Source organism: Theropithecus gelada, chromosome 12, assembly GCF_003255815.1.
Source record: "Theropithecus gelada isolate Dixy chromosome 12, Tgel_1.0, whole genome shotgun sequence".
Classification (NCBI taxonomy): domain Eukaryota; kingdom Metazoa; phylum Chordata; class Mammalia; order Primates; family Cercopithecidae; genus Theropithecus; species Theropithecus gelada.
In genome coordinates, this window is record NC_037680.1 from 28,131,019 (window position 1) to 28,143,541 (window position 12,523).

The window sequence follows — 12,523 nt, forward strand, 5'->3', positions numbered from 1 at the left end:
TCTATATCAAAGAGATAATGTCCCAGAACTATAAGGCTGGTTGGTATCACAATTGCTATATAGCTTCTGCTAGACAAAAATCACAAAACTTGCCTTAAGAGCACTTCTTAATTTCTGCTGTCTTCTTGATTTTGCGTCTCCCTGTAAGCTCCTACCTGAAATTCTTTTTGAAACTAAAGCTGAGCAATAAATGCACACGTGTAGGCCTGTGCTCCATCTCCGGATCATGTCCACCGGCAGCCTCACGCCCTAGATCCAAACCACAAGACAGCAGAACACTGTGTAACCACATCGATGGCAGTTTCTTTTTCTTTTTTTTACCTCTGAAATCAGTTAAAGCTAATTAAGGAAAAATGAATGTTGAATGTGCAAATAGAAAGAAGCTAGTGATCATTAGGCTCCTTCATTCTCTAAATTTGCCAAAGTTAATGGTAAAAAGAAAAAGAAATTGTAGACATTCTATATCCTTTTACTCTTACTCTCTTGAGGGAATGAGGGACTGAGACCCTCTTTATTTCACTTTGCAAGATTGTTTTTGACATCCTAGATAGGAGAATATTTGTTCTATTAAAAAAAAACACACACGCAATAAGCCTCAGGGCACAAAAATTCAGTAGCTCTCTTAGTAACTCTAGTTTATTCTGCATCTCGAAATTCTTGTGTCTGACTTGATTTCTTTCTACATCAGTTTATTTTTCTTAACTCAATTTTTATTGAATATAATATAGTAAAATGCATAAACTTAAGTGTATGACTGATTTTTTTTTTTACAAATATATATGCACATGTGACCACCACCCATCATCTTGGAAGCCTCTCTCTTGGACCCTCTCAGTCAACACCGAACTCTCAAGGGTAATTGTCACCCTAACTTCCATCAACATAGATTAGCATTGCCTGTCTTTGAACTATATAAAAGTGAAATCACGCAGTACTGTTTTGTATCTGGCTTCTTTCATGCAGCGTTTTATGTGTGAACTTCATCTACATTGTTAGGTGTAGTAGCAGTTTATTTTTCACAGTTATATAGTATTCTGTTGTATGAATATGGCTTATATGTATCCATTCTACTGTTGATGGATATTTGGATTATTTTCATTTTGGGGTGATTATAAATAAAGTTACTACGACATTGGTTGTCATGCCTTTGGGTGAATATATGTCCTCATTTCTGTTAGGTGGGAGCGGGTCATAAGGTGTGAAATATTCTACTTTAGTAGATACTACTAAAGATTTTTCCAGAACGACAGTAATAATTCACAGTCTCTCCAGCAGCAGTTGACTGTTACAGTCATTGCTCATTCTCAGCAACTGTTGGCATTATCGGTTTCAAATTTTTTAGCCATTCTGTTGGGTGTGTTAAGGTATCTCATTGTAGTTTTAATTTAGCCATTATTAGGCTAATAATGTTAAACACCTTTTTAGGAGGTGTTTTATTGGCACTTCTTTTATAAAGTGCCTGTTGCAAGTCTTTGCCCAGTTTTTTCTTATTGATTTAAAAGAGTTATTTTGGGTAAGTCCTTTGTCAGGTATATGTATTTTATATATCTTCTCCCACCTTGTAACTTGCCTTTTAACTCTCTTAATTGTGGCTTCTAATGAAGACAGGTTTTTAATTTTAATGAAGTCACATTTATTTTTTCTTTTATGTTTTATTTAAGAAATCTTTGGCCAGGCACGGTGGCTCATGCCTGCAATCCCAGCGCTTTGGGAGGCTGAGGCAGGTGGATCACCTGAGGTCAGGAGTTTGGGACCATCCTGGCCAACATGGCAAAACCCCATCACTACTAAAAATACAAAAATTAGCCAGGCATGGTGGCATGCACCTGTAATCCCAGCTACTTTGGAGGCTGAGACAGGAGAATTGCTTGAACCTGGGAGGCAGAGATTGCAGTGAGCTGAGATCGTGCCACTGCACTCCAACCTGGGCAACAGAGTGAGACTCTGTCTCAAAAAAACAACAACAACAACAACAACAAAAAAACAAAACTTTGCCTACACCAAGGTCTTGAAGATACTGTCCTATATTTTCTCTAGAAGCTTTATTGTTTTACTTTTCACATTTATGTCTGGGATCTCTCTGGAACAGAATTTTTTACATGGTATTGGGGGTGGGGGATAAAGTTCCGCTTCCCCTCAGTACCCAGTATTGAAAGGACTGCCCTTTCCACTCTTCTTTATGGGCACTTTTGTCATAAGTCAGATGACTGTCCTCTGAGTGCCTGTTTCTGGACAGTTTATTCTGTTTTTATTCCAATGTTTCTGACAATTTGATCAGTTTTACTTTATAAGAAAGTGTTGGTATTCAATCCTCTGACTTTCATCTTCAGAACTGACCTTGCTATTCTTGTTTTTGTTTTTCATTTCTATTATAAATTTCAGAGTCAGCTAGCCAATTTGTATAATACATACAGAAGCCCCTTAGGGTTTTCTTGGGGGAAGGTGGGGATTACTTGAATTCTCTAGAACAATTTTAGGAGAATTAACATCTTTCTTTCTCAGTGTAAGCTGATTTTTTCATATTCTACCTTTAGTGGATGTAAAAGCCCCGCTTGCCCCATTTGGGTTGAATGAAGTCTCGGGCTCCAGCGTGAGCCACGGATTCCCACTGTTATTTGAGTTCCAAAGGGAAGTTGGGTTGCGCATCTTTTTTTTTTTTTTTTTTTTTGAGACGGAGTCTTGCTCTGTCGCCCAGGCTGGAGTGCAGTGGCCGGATCTCCGCTCACTGCAAGCTCCGCCTCCCAGGTTTACGCCATTCTCCTGCCTCAGCCTCCCGAGTAGCTGGGACTACAGGCGCCCGCCACCAGGCCCGGCTAGTTTTTTTGGTAGTTTTTTAGTAGAGACGGGGTTTCACCGTGTTAGCCAGGATAGTCTCGATCTCCTGAGCTCGTGATCCGCCCGTCTCGGCCTCCCAAAGTGCTGGGATTACAGGCTTGAGCCACCGCGCCCGGCCTGGGTTGAGCATCTTTAGCGACTCCTCTGGATCTTTTCTGTGCCGTCTCTGCCCTGCTCTGTGACTTAGGAGGGTGACTGGTTTAGGTTCATGCAATGGGCTCCTTTTCCTCTGGCTTCCAGTTATGTTAAGCCAGTGGGGAAGGAACACAGGCAGGCGATCAGAAGGAGAGAAGAGCGTGAGGTTCAGGTATTTATTTCCTGGCTTCCTCCCTGCCAGATCATTTTGGGTTAGCTGTGTCCCTACCAATGGCGGTTACAATTCATACCTACCAGGCAATCTTTTCCTTCTAGCCTTCTCTCTCTGGCTCCCCTTCAGCTTAAGGGTAGTAATGGCTCCCCCAAACCTAATGTGGGTACCACATTAACCCTCGTTATTTCCCAACACCTTCCCAAACCTTTGTTAAGCACTCTCCAAATCATGCAATTCAAGCAGGTTATCTGTTTCCTGCCAGGACCCTGATTACTACAGAAGTGGCGATTTTCTAGGCAATATTAAAAGGTACTTTGAGAATGAGGACCAGTTACACCAATGGTAATAACCTTGCTGAGTCTGCTTACAAAATGTGTCTCTGGCTAAACCTGCCTGAGTACAGCATAGAGGCTTTAGCTTTCTCTTTCTGGTATCGTGTTAAAGTATCAAGGGACTCTTTATGATTTAAAAAGTAAGATTAGTAGCCTTGAAGTGTGCCTTTAAGTGTCCATAAGCATTTTAGCCATGAGTTATTTTTCACTTTTTGCCTTACTAAGTTGATAATAGATGCTTGTGGTGTTTGTGCTTGCGTCTGAGAAATATCCACAGCACTGCCTGAGGATGTCAGTAGGAGAGGTGAGAGTGTCAAACAGGAACAGACTTTATGACTTTAAAGTAATAATAAAGTTGCTGCTATTTGAAAAATTAGGCTCGAAGCACTTCTGGGGACCTCAGCCTCAAGCTGCAGTGAACAAGAGAGAGTTATTCTAATTCTTAAATGGAGTCTTACATTGAAGTTGTTGAACTCCGCTTTTGACAGTTGGGTTATTTAGTTGTCTGCTTTAGCAATGAATTTTTGGAATGACATCTGTAGTGCTGGTGAGGACTGCTGAATTTCTTGCACTGAAATAGAAATCAGGATGTCATTTGCTGACAACGGTAATTAACGCGAATCACAAATCAGATTGTGCTGGCAAATATGACGGTGTAATAACTGCTAGAGGTTCAAAATGAAAAAGTCAATAGCAAATAAAACAGGATATCACATAGTTTTTAATGAAGCTTTAGCTTCTTAAAAAGCGAGCCTAAGTGGAGTTCCCTTTTCAATTGGACAAGGCTACTTAGGTGTTCGTTTCTGTGCATGCCGAGGTGAGTTGTGGCTTTTGTTTTTGGTATCACCTGGTGCAGCTACTGATTTGCTGTCTACAGTAGCCCCTTTGGGTTACTCTCCAGGTAGCATCCCTGTGGCATCACAACCCCCCAGGCCATGTGCCCCAGGAGACTGCATCATCTCCTGTACTAGAAGTGGCAAAATGGTGGCCATTAGGCATGTTTGTTTGTCCCACATATTACTTTTATAAATAGTTTAAAACTGGGAGACACAAATTAAAGGAAAAACAGTTTCTGATTTTTCTTGGAAAATAGGATGATCTGAATACTGTGGGGCCTCCTCACCACATGGTGATGATGGGCTGTGATGGGGGGGGTGGGGCGCATGCTCAGCAGGGAGCCATAGTGTCACCTGGCTGCAGGACCCACCTGACCTACGAGGCATGTGTTGATGTGTTAAATACATCAGGGGTGGTTCTGGGTACCACAGGTGAGGAAGAGAAATAATTGATTCTATTATTTCTGTCTGTGTATCATTGGTATAAGAAACTCCAAGCTCCAAGAGGCCAGAGACCTTGTCCATCTGTCTTGGTATACCCCAAATTCATAAATGTTAATTGAACTGAAAAGAACCTCAACTTAGGAAGGTAAATCTGGTGATGGTATTCAGGGGGCTTAAAGGAGGGTACTGAACATTTGAAAAAGACTATAACCATAAGGATGGCTGAGGACACAGACTAAGACAGTAGCAGAGGGAAGAGGGAAAGAGGAAACCCTGAGACAATTCAAATAAACGTTCATTAGATTTAGAGACCGGTAGGATGTGAAGGAGAAAAGGAAAGGCTGATCTTGAAGCCTCAAGGGGTAGTGGTGCCATTAGTCCAGTTAGGAGGATGGTTGGTGAAAGCTACAGGATCCTTTCTGCTTCCCTATCTCCAGTCTTTTGACATGAGGAATCTCGGGCTTAATCATACTGATTTAGCTAATGCTAATAATGAGCTGAATTGTCCCCTTATGTTTTTAATCCCAGAGCTAAGACCATCAAGAATACAGTCTCTGTGAACCTAGAACTGACAGCAGAAGAATGGAAGAAGAAATATGAAAAAGAAAAAGAGAAAAACAAGACTTTGAAGAATGTTATCCAGCATCTGGAGATGGAGCTGAACAGGTGGAGGAATGGTAAGGAAAAGTAAAGAGGAAGAGTGAGGCATGAGTGTGTGCTTTTTTTTAATTTTTATTTTTTTTTGAGACAGAGTCTTGCTCTGTCACTCAGGCTGGAGTGCAGTGGTGTGATCTCGGCTCACTGCAACCTCTGCCTCCAGGATTCAAACCATTCTCTTACCTCAGCCTCCCGAGTAGCTGGAATTACAGGCACGCACCACCACACCTGGCTAATTTTTATAATTTTTTTTTTTTTTTAGTACAGATGAGGTTTTACCATGTTAGTCAGGCTGGTCTTGAACTCCTGACCTCAAGTAATCCACCCACCTCGGCCTCCCAAAGTGCTGGGATTATAGACGTGAGCCACCATGCATGGCCGAGTATGTGCTTTCTTCTTCTTGTGACTGTTGGCATCCTGGGAGGCACTTGGGAAAGCTGGGACAATGGTACAGCTTGATTCCTCCTGGCAACAACCTGTATGAACAAGCAGAGATTTTCTTAGTCCCTAACACAGGCACCATCCCCATCCCATCACTTGGCTAGCATGCATTGTTAGTGTGGACCAGTGATTATCTGCAAGACTGCCTTAATCTGCTTCCAGTGAGATGCCCTCTATCCAATATTGTAATAACTTGCTGGTACCCCTATTTGTAGGTTAGAGGAAAGTGCCTGAGACTTAGTGGCTCAGACTGCTTTTGACTTAAATGAAAAATGTCATTCCCTCTTATGTGAGTTTTATCACTGGTTTGGGGTTAAAAGTCTACCTCTGGCAAATACTTGCATTTTTTGACCGAACTCATCTTCATGCCAGAAATATAGGGCTCTTGAAGGAGCCCTGTGCTAAAATGGAGTCTTAAAGGCTTGGTTCGTGACTCGTTTTCCTTCTTCCCCAAAACATTCTCTTTGGTTTGTTCTACTGGGAGAAAATATCTCAGAGAGCTGACATGCAGTGGGTGGGTGGGTTGTGGGTGAGGTGTTAAGAGGGGTTTCCAGATCTAAGTGCAGACAGATTATTTTAGTGATTTTAGCATTGTGACGTAGGTTAGAAGGTAGAAGGCTTTTTAATTTTTTTTTTTCTTTTTAACTAAAATAAGGCAGGTTGGTGTGAGTGTAGGGGAATGGCGGATAGTTGGAAGTGGTTCTTCAGGTCCTCTGCTGCTGTACTCAGTACTTTAGGTGCTGCAGCAGTACCTCAGCTTTGGGTAAGGGTAGGAGCCCGGGGGCTGTTGGGCAGGATCTGGAGGTAACACTGACTGTTTGTAACTGCAGCAGATTGTCTTGTGATTACATGTTTGCCACTGCTTTTTGCTAGTAAGGGTGAGGTGTCAATGAGCTATTGTTTAATAGAAAAACAATTACGTGGCAAACGAGAATTCAAGACAGATTTCAAAAATGACCTAGTAGCCTAAATAACATGATTCTTTTACTTTTGAAAGATTTTCTAGCAGCACACGTGTTTGGAAAGCTGCTAGAATAATTGAATAATTCAGCACCTGAGGCTGGTGGATGATTCCTTGCAATTTGGCAGGAATGGGAGAGTCGGGAGCGGTAGTTGGCAAGGTGGGGAGTAGCCATATGAAGTTTTATTTCGGGAATCCTCCAGGTCAGTTCTCTGTTGGGTGACCAGGACATTTAGTAAAGCCTTTTGGTAAAGGATTGGAGGTGCTGGCTTTAGAAACATTACAGGGTGGACAATGAACCTTTTTTCTCCCATCCTTTTCCATCTCTTGCCGAACTTTAACCTTGCAGTTCTCTATCCCTCATCAAATGCCATCCTCTGGGATCTGCCCACTGCCCTGTTTGCCTGACTCACCGTCATGCCTAGCATCTTTTGGGCACTCAGTCCTGTTTTTGGCCTCTTTACTTGGACATCATTTTAACCATCAATCTTCAAACACCTTGCAAATCTCCTTAGAAATGTACTGTTTTCTCCCAGCTCTTTGGGAGGCCGAGGCGGGCAGATCAACTAGGTCGGGAGTTTGAGACCAACCTGGCCAACATGGAGAAACCCTGTCTCTACTAAAAAATACAAAATTAGCCAGGCATGGTGGCGGATACCTGTAATCCCAGCTACTTGGGAGGCTGAGGCAGGAAAATTGCTTGAACCCCAAAGGCGGAGGTTGCGGTGAGCCGAGATCATGCCATTGTACTCCAGCCTGGGCAAAAAGAGCAAAACTCCATCTCAAAAAAAAAAAAAGAAATGTGCTGTTTTCGGTGCCCTCTTGGATGAGATCCTACACGAGCCCTTAAGTTACATAATTTGGGAAAAATAATGTATGATGATATACTCTGGCACAGAGTAGACCTCCAATAAATGTATGTGAAGCAAACATATGCTTAATGCAGGTGCTGGATATTAAAGGGTGGGCAGTCAGATGTGGTCTCTGCCCTCAGGACGGTCTGAGCTGGGAGGGAGGTAAATGCCAGTCCTCACCAATAAATGTATGATGGTCGTCCATGCTGCATACCAAGAACGGAAAGCACAGGTGTCAAGAGTTATACAACAGGGCGCCCTGACCTTGACTGAGAAGCCAGTGAAGAACGGTTCCTTGAGTATGCAATATGGAGATTAGTATCTGAGAGAAGCAGCAGTTAGCCGGGCAAAATAGGGGACATGAGGTGAGGTGGGGGCTCCGAGAATGGAGGACATAGGCCAGCGGGGAGCACTGGCCTGAGATGGGCTGGAGGAATAGGCGGAGCTCTCCCGTGTTCAGGATTTTGGTCAAGGGTGTTAAGCTGCAGGTCATACCTTCGAATTTTTGAAGATCCATTGGCTGTATTGGAGAGTGGACTGCAGGTCAGAGAGGAGGGCTGGGAGCTGGGGTGGTCTTCCAGGGATGAGGTGATGGTATTGAAGTGAGAGGACAGTAGGAAGGGAGAGAAATGGATGAACCTGGGAGGTATTTAGGAGGAGAAATTAGCTGGGTGTGGTGAGGAGTTGGCTATGGGAGAGGGACGTTTCAATAACAGTGGTGAGTTTTCCGGCTTGCCGAGTTGGATGGAGGGTGAGACCATTCCCTAAGACTGGGGATGCTGGAGGAGAACCAGGGGTGAGGGAGAAGCGAGTTTTGGGTTCCCGTGAAACATTCAGGGGAACATTATTCAGATAAGAAGTTAGGTCTGAGGGTCTGGAGCTCAGAGGATCTGCTTGAGTTGGAGTCATCAATCTTTTGGTAGTAATTGAAGGCATAGGTAGGCGTGAGGGCCCTTTGGACTACAGAGAAAGAAGAGAAGACAGAGAGAGTCTGAGAGGCCCCCAACACCCCCATTGCCACGTCACCACTGGTTGTGATGGGAGAAGGGAATTGGAGGGATTCCACAGAGCTCTCCTTTCCTCCCCAGCTAACATTTGTATTTAAAGGTGATTTTTCTGGGGGCAAAGTTCTTAAATGTAGAGAACTGACTCTAGTGATGTAAGTTTCGGGCGAGAAGGAGAGTAGTGAGGGGCAGTGAGGAGGTGGGGAGAGGTCTTTTGTCCCATGGAGGGGGCAGATCTACCTCAAAGAGTAACTCTGCAACAGACCAGGCCAGGCTTTTTGTTATGTTCTGAGTCTGGGCATTTAGTCCTCAAGTAGCCAATATGACCATGAATGACAGGCCCAAAAATGTCCCCAAGTGGATCAGTCTCTGGTAAAGCTGTGATCTGAACAGAGTGGGCCTGACTCTAAAGTTTATTCTCTTTCTGTTGTCTGCACAGCCTGCTCATCAAGCTGATTTGTGTGCAGGGCCAAGTAGATGGGTGTAATAAATATCATGCCAAAAAAAAAGGGGGCACTGGAAGCCCTTCCATAGTGTCCCCACATGTCCTAATTCTTCAGAGCAGAAGATAATGAGGGCATGGCTGGTGTGTGTAAACGTGAGAGCTGGGCTTTTGAGATGTGGAGTAAAAAAGCATCAGTGCCCTTCACTAAAACCAGAGCAGCAGGATATTGCCAACTTTCCTTTGAAACTCAACACACACATTGGTTCTAAACTTGTAGGAGGTGGCTACTTAGTTCCCCTCAACATTTCCTGGGTATTGATATTTCCACATTGCGGTCTCAACGAGTTAAAGAGGCCTTGTCAATTGTGTGCACTCTCCCCGGGAAAAAGATTTCTTTCTTTGCATGGTATTTATAATTTAAGACTTTGGCTGCTATACTTCAGCTGCTGGAGAGCAAGGAAGGAGTGTGTGTAGCCGAGTGTGTGTGCATGTGTGTGTGTGAGCATGTGTGTGCGCATGCTTGTGCTTTTTCCTACTTGCTGTTACATAGAATGAAGTAGCAATACAAAGGAGTAGGAAATCAACTACAGATCAGGTGCAGGCAGATAATGGAGATAAGTGAAAATAGATAAGTTTGATCCAGTTGGCAGTGATGGTACTGTGCCACAGGACAGGGCATGCCCTGCCCTAAATCATTCAAAATTGGTGAAATACTACATTGTCTATTACATGCCTAGGGGTTGGTCTCACCCTCCCCCACACCTCCACCTGTACCAATTTTCAACCCTTTGTAGCTCGATGGGTGCTATAGATTGAATGTTTTGTGTCTACCCAAATTCATATGTTGAAATCTTAACCCCTAAGGTGGTGATAGTAGGAGGTGGGGCCTCTAGGAGGTGATAGGGTTCTGAGGATGGACCCTCAATAATGGGATTAGTGTCCTGTGAGTTCTGAGAGAGCTTCCTTCCCTCTGGTCTCCACTATGTAAGACTATAATGAGATGCCATCTGCAAACCCAGAAGAGGGCCCTCACCAGGAGGGCCCAACCAGCTGGCACTCTGATCTTGGACTTCTAGCCTCCAGAACTGTAAGAAATAAATTCTGTATAAGCCACCCAGTCTATGGTTCTTTTCTTATAGCAGCTGCAGCTAAGACAGGGGCCACTTCAGAATGTAGGCCGAGCAGTTTTCTCCTCTGGGCACTGTTGAACCTTGATTCTCAGAAGAAGGCCTGTGACTCATATCACATACACTACACTAAGCTTTAATTCCTTTCTGACATTACCATGGAGGCAGGATAACTCCGGGCATGTGCATGGGGCTAAGGAGAGCCACCCACTGGCCTGGTTCTGTTCCCCAGGGTGCTAGTTAGGATCCTTGGGTTGCAAGCGACAGGAATTGACACTGCCTGGCTAAAGCCAAAAGAGAATGCGTTAGAAGGACACGAATGATTCGCAGACTCCAAAGGATAGCAGAGGCAACAGGCTCCGACAAGTGTAGGCTGGGGCTGCTTCAGGGATGCAGGCAGCAGGCAGCAGAGACAGGCAGGTCTCTTAAGTGGCCGCACCTGGAATTAACACTTTTTCCTTTCTCTATGTGATTATGTTGGAGAAGCAGAGGCCCAGGATAGAAGTGGGAATACTGTGCTTGCTGGTGTGCCTTGGCTGGGGAAGAGCAGGGCACTTTGATCAATTGTCTGATGAAGACTGCACACAGTTGAGGGGGCTAATTCCTTAAAAGGAAGTTGAGGTGCTATTTTGTAAGAATGGGTGTCGAGTGGCTGAAAAGCAACAAATGTTCACTACAATCTACTAGTGACATCTTGTGGGCTGTAATCAATGGCTGGTCTTTCTTCGAATCTGGAGGCTCTGTTGGCTCTTTAGCCTCACAGAGATTCGTTCAGCCTGCTTGCTTAAGGAACAGATAGATGGAGTGGGGCAGTTGCCAGAAAATGGATTTTTTTTTGAAAGCTCTATTGCTTTGTTGCTCATATGTGCGGAGAAGACTTGAACAATCCTATATATGGAGATAGAGTTAGATAGTTGGATTCAGAGTGAATTACAGCTCCAGCTCATGCTAACCTCCTCCCAATCCATCAAGAAAACTCTTGACAGGAGGACGGGGAGGGAGGGGTGAAGGCTGCGTGCACAGCTCCCTGTTGCTGCCAGGTCAGTCTTCACACGTGCTCTCTTCTGATACTTTGAATTTTACACTTGAAAAATAATTTTTTACAGGGATTTAAGTCAGAAAAAGGAGGACCTGAAAATCCAGGTGTCAGGAGAACAGGGAAATGACTGGCAAATTGGTGTATCTGCAGATTCACTTCTCTTGTATAATTGCCTGTAAGATTAAAAAACAGTGGATGTAGATTTACCTTATCTGCTGAAGTCATGCAAAGAAATAATTTCATCACAGACTGAGGAAGTGTGGAAAAATCGGCAGTCTCTAACGCAGATTTGTTCATCCAGCTCAAAACCCGTGAGGCCAGCAGGCATGGTTCAGTAACTAGCTAAATCTGTAGCCTCTAGTCTGATTTGGGGCTTTGTGGAACTTTGGGACCGCCACAATTGGAACACAATTTGCTTTTTTAGCATTAAATTTTCGAAGATGCTGGCCCCCTTCTCAGATCCATGATTATAATGGACTCTCAGAAATTAACGTTTCATTGGAAAGATCTAATTTACTAGGCCCTCTGCTTGCTTTTGAGAACACAATCAAACCCTGTAATAGAAATACCTTAGTCTGTCCACTAAGAGAATGTTGTGGCCTGTTCAGGAGGTCATGAATGTAAGGAGGATGCAGAGTCCCAGGTGACCAGTTTATTAGAAAATCGCTGTAGGAGGGATTAGAGGATGTTTTAAGCTGCTTACAGTATTTTTAGGAATGAGGGTGAAAGATGCTATTTGCATGCAAAATAATCTCATCAAGGAATTTTTTTTTTTAACATCACATTTATATAATGACATCTTGTAGCCAGCTGCTCTCACCCATCTGGCAACTTAAAGATTTCCTTTTAGTTTCTTTGATATAGAAATTACCTACCATTAGGTCTGCCACTGGGCCTATTTAATTGGTATTAAAAGAAAGCATCTCGTTTGCCAGATCTGCTGTGGTTTCTGGCGGAAGCTGTGAGTGACCAGCAAATCTGCTCCAGAGTTACTGAGAGAATGCAATTACCTTTCTGTGTTCTCCTGAGGCTTTAGGAACTCAACTTATGAAAAGGATAACTAGCTTGTTGCTATTTCATGTGTGAAATTTTAATGAATTACTGGCAGTCTAATGGTTTTCTTTCTTTAAAAAAAAACCCCAAAAACCTATTTTAGAAATTTTAATAGCCCTAATGAGAATTTTTGATTAGTGTGTCATTCTCATCTGTTGCCGTTGATGGATTTCTGTTTTTTGTAG

At 43.5% G+C, this 12,523-nt stretch overlaps 1 protein-coding gene across 1 annotated transcript in view; it reads left to right on the forward strand.

Annotated features, from left to right (window-relative positions):
- Window positions 1-12,523, forward strand: part of KIF5C (kinesin family member 5C) — a 152,693-nt gene that overhangs the window by 82,702 nt on the left and 57,468 nt on the right. The window contains exon 11 of the mRNA XM_025404896.1: window positions 5,286-5,434. Coding sequence (XP_025260681.1) covers window positions 5,286-5,434 — 149 coding nt within the window. The remainder of the gene's footprint in view (window positions 1-5,285; window positions 5,435-12,523) is intronic.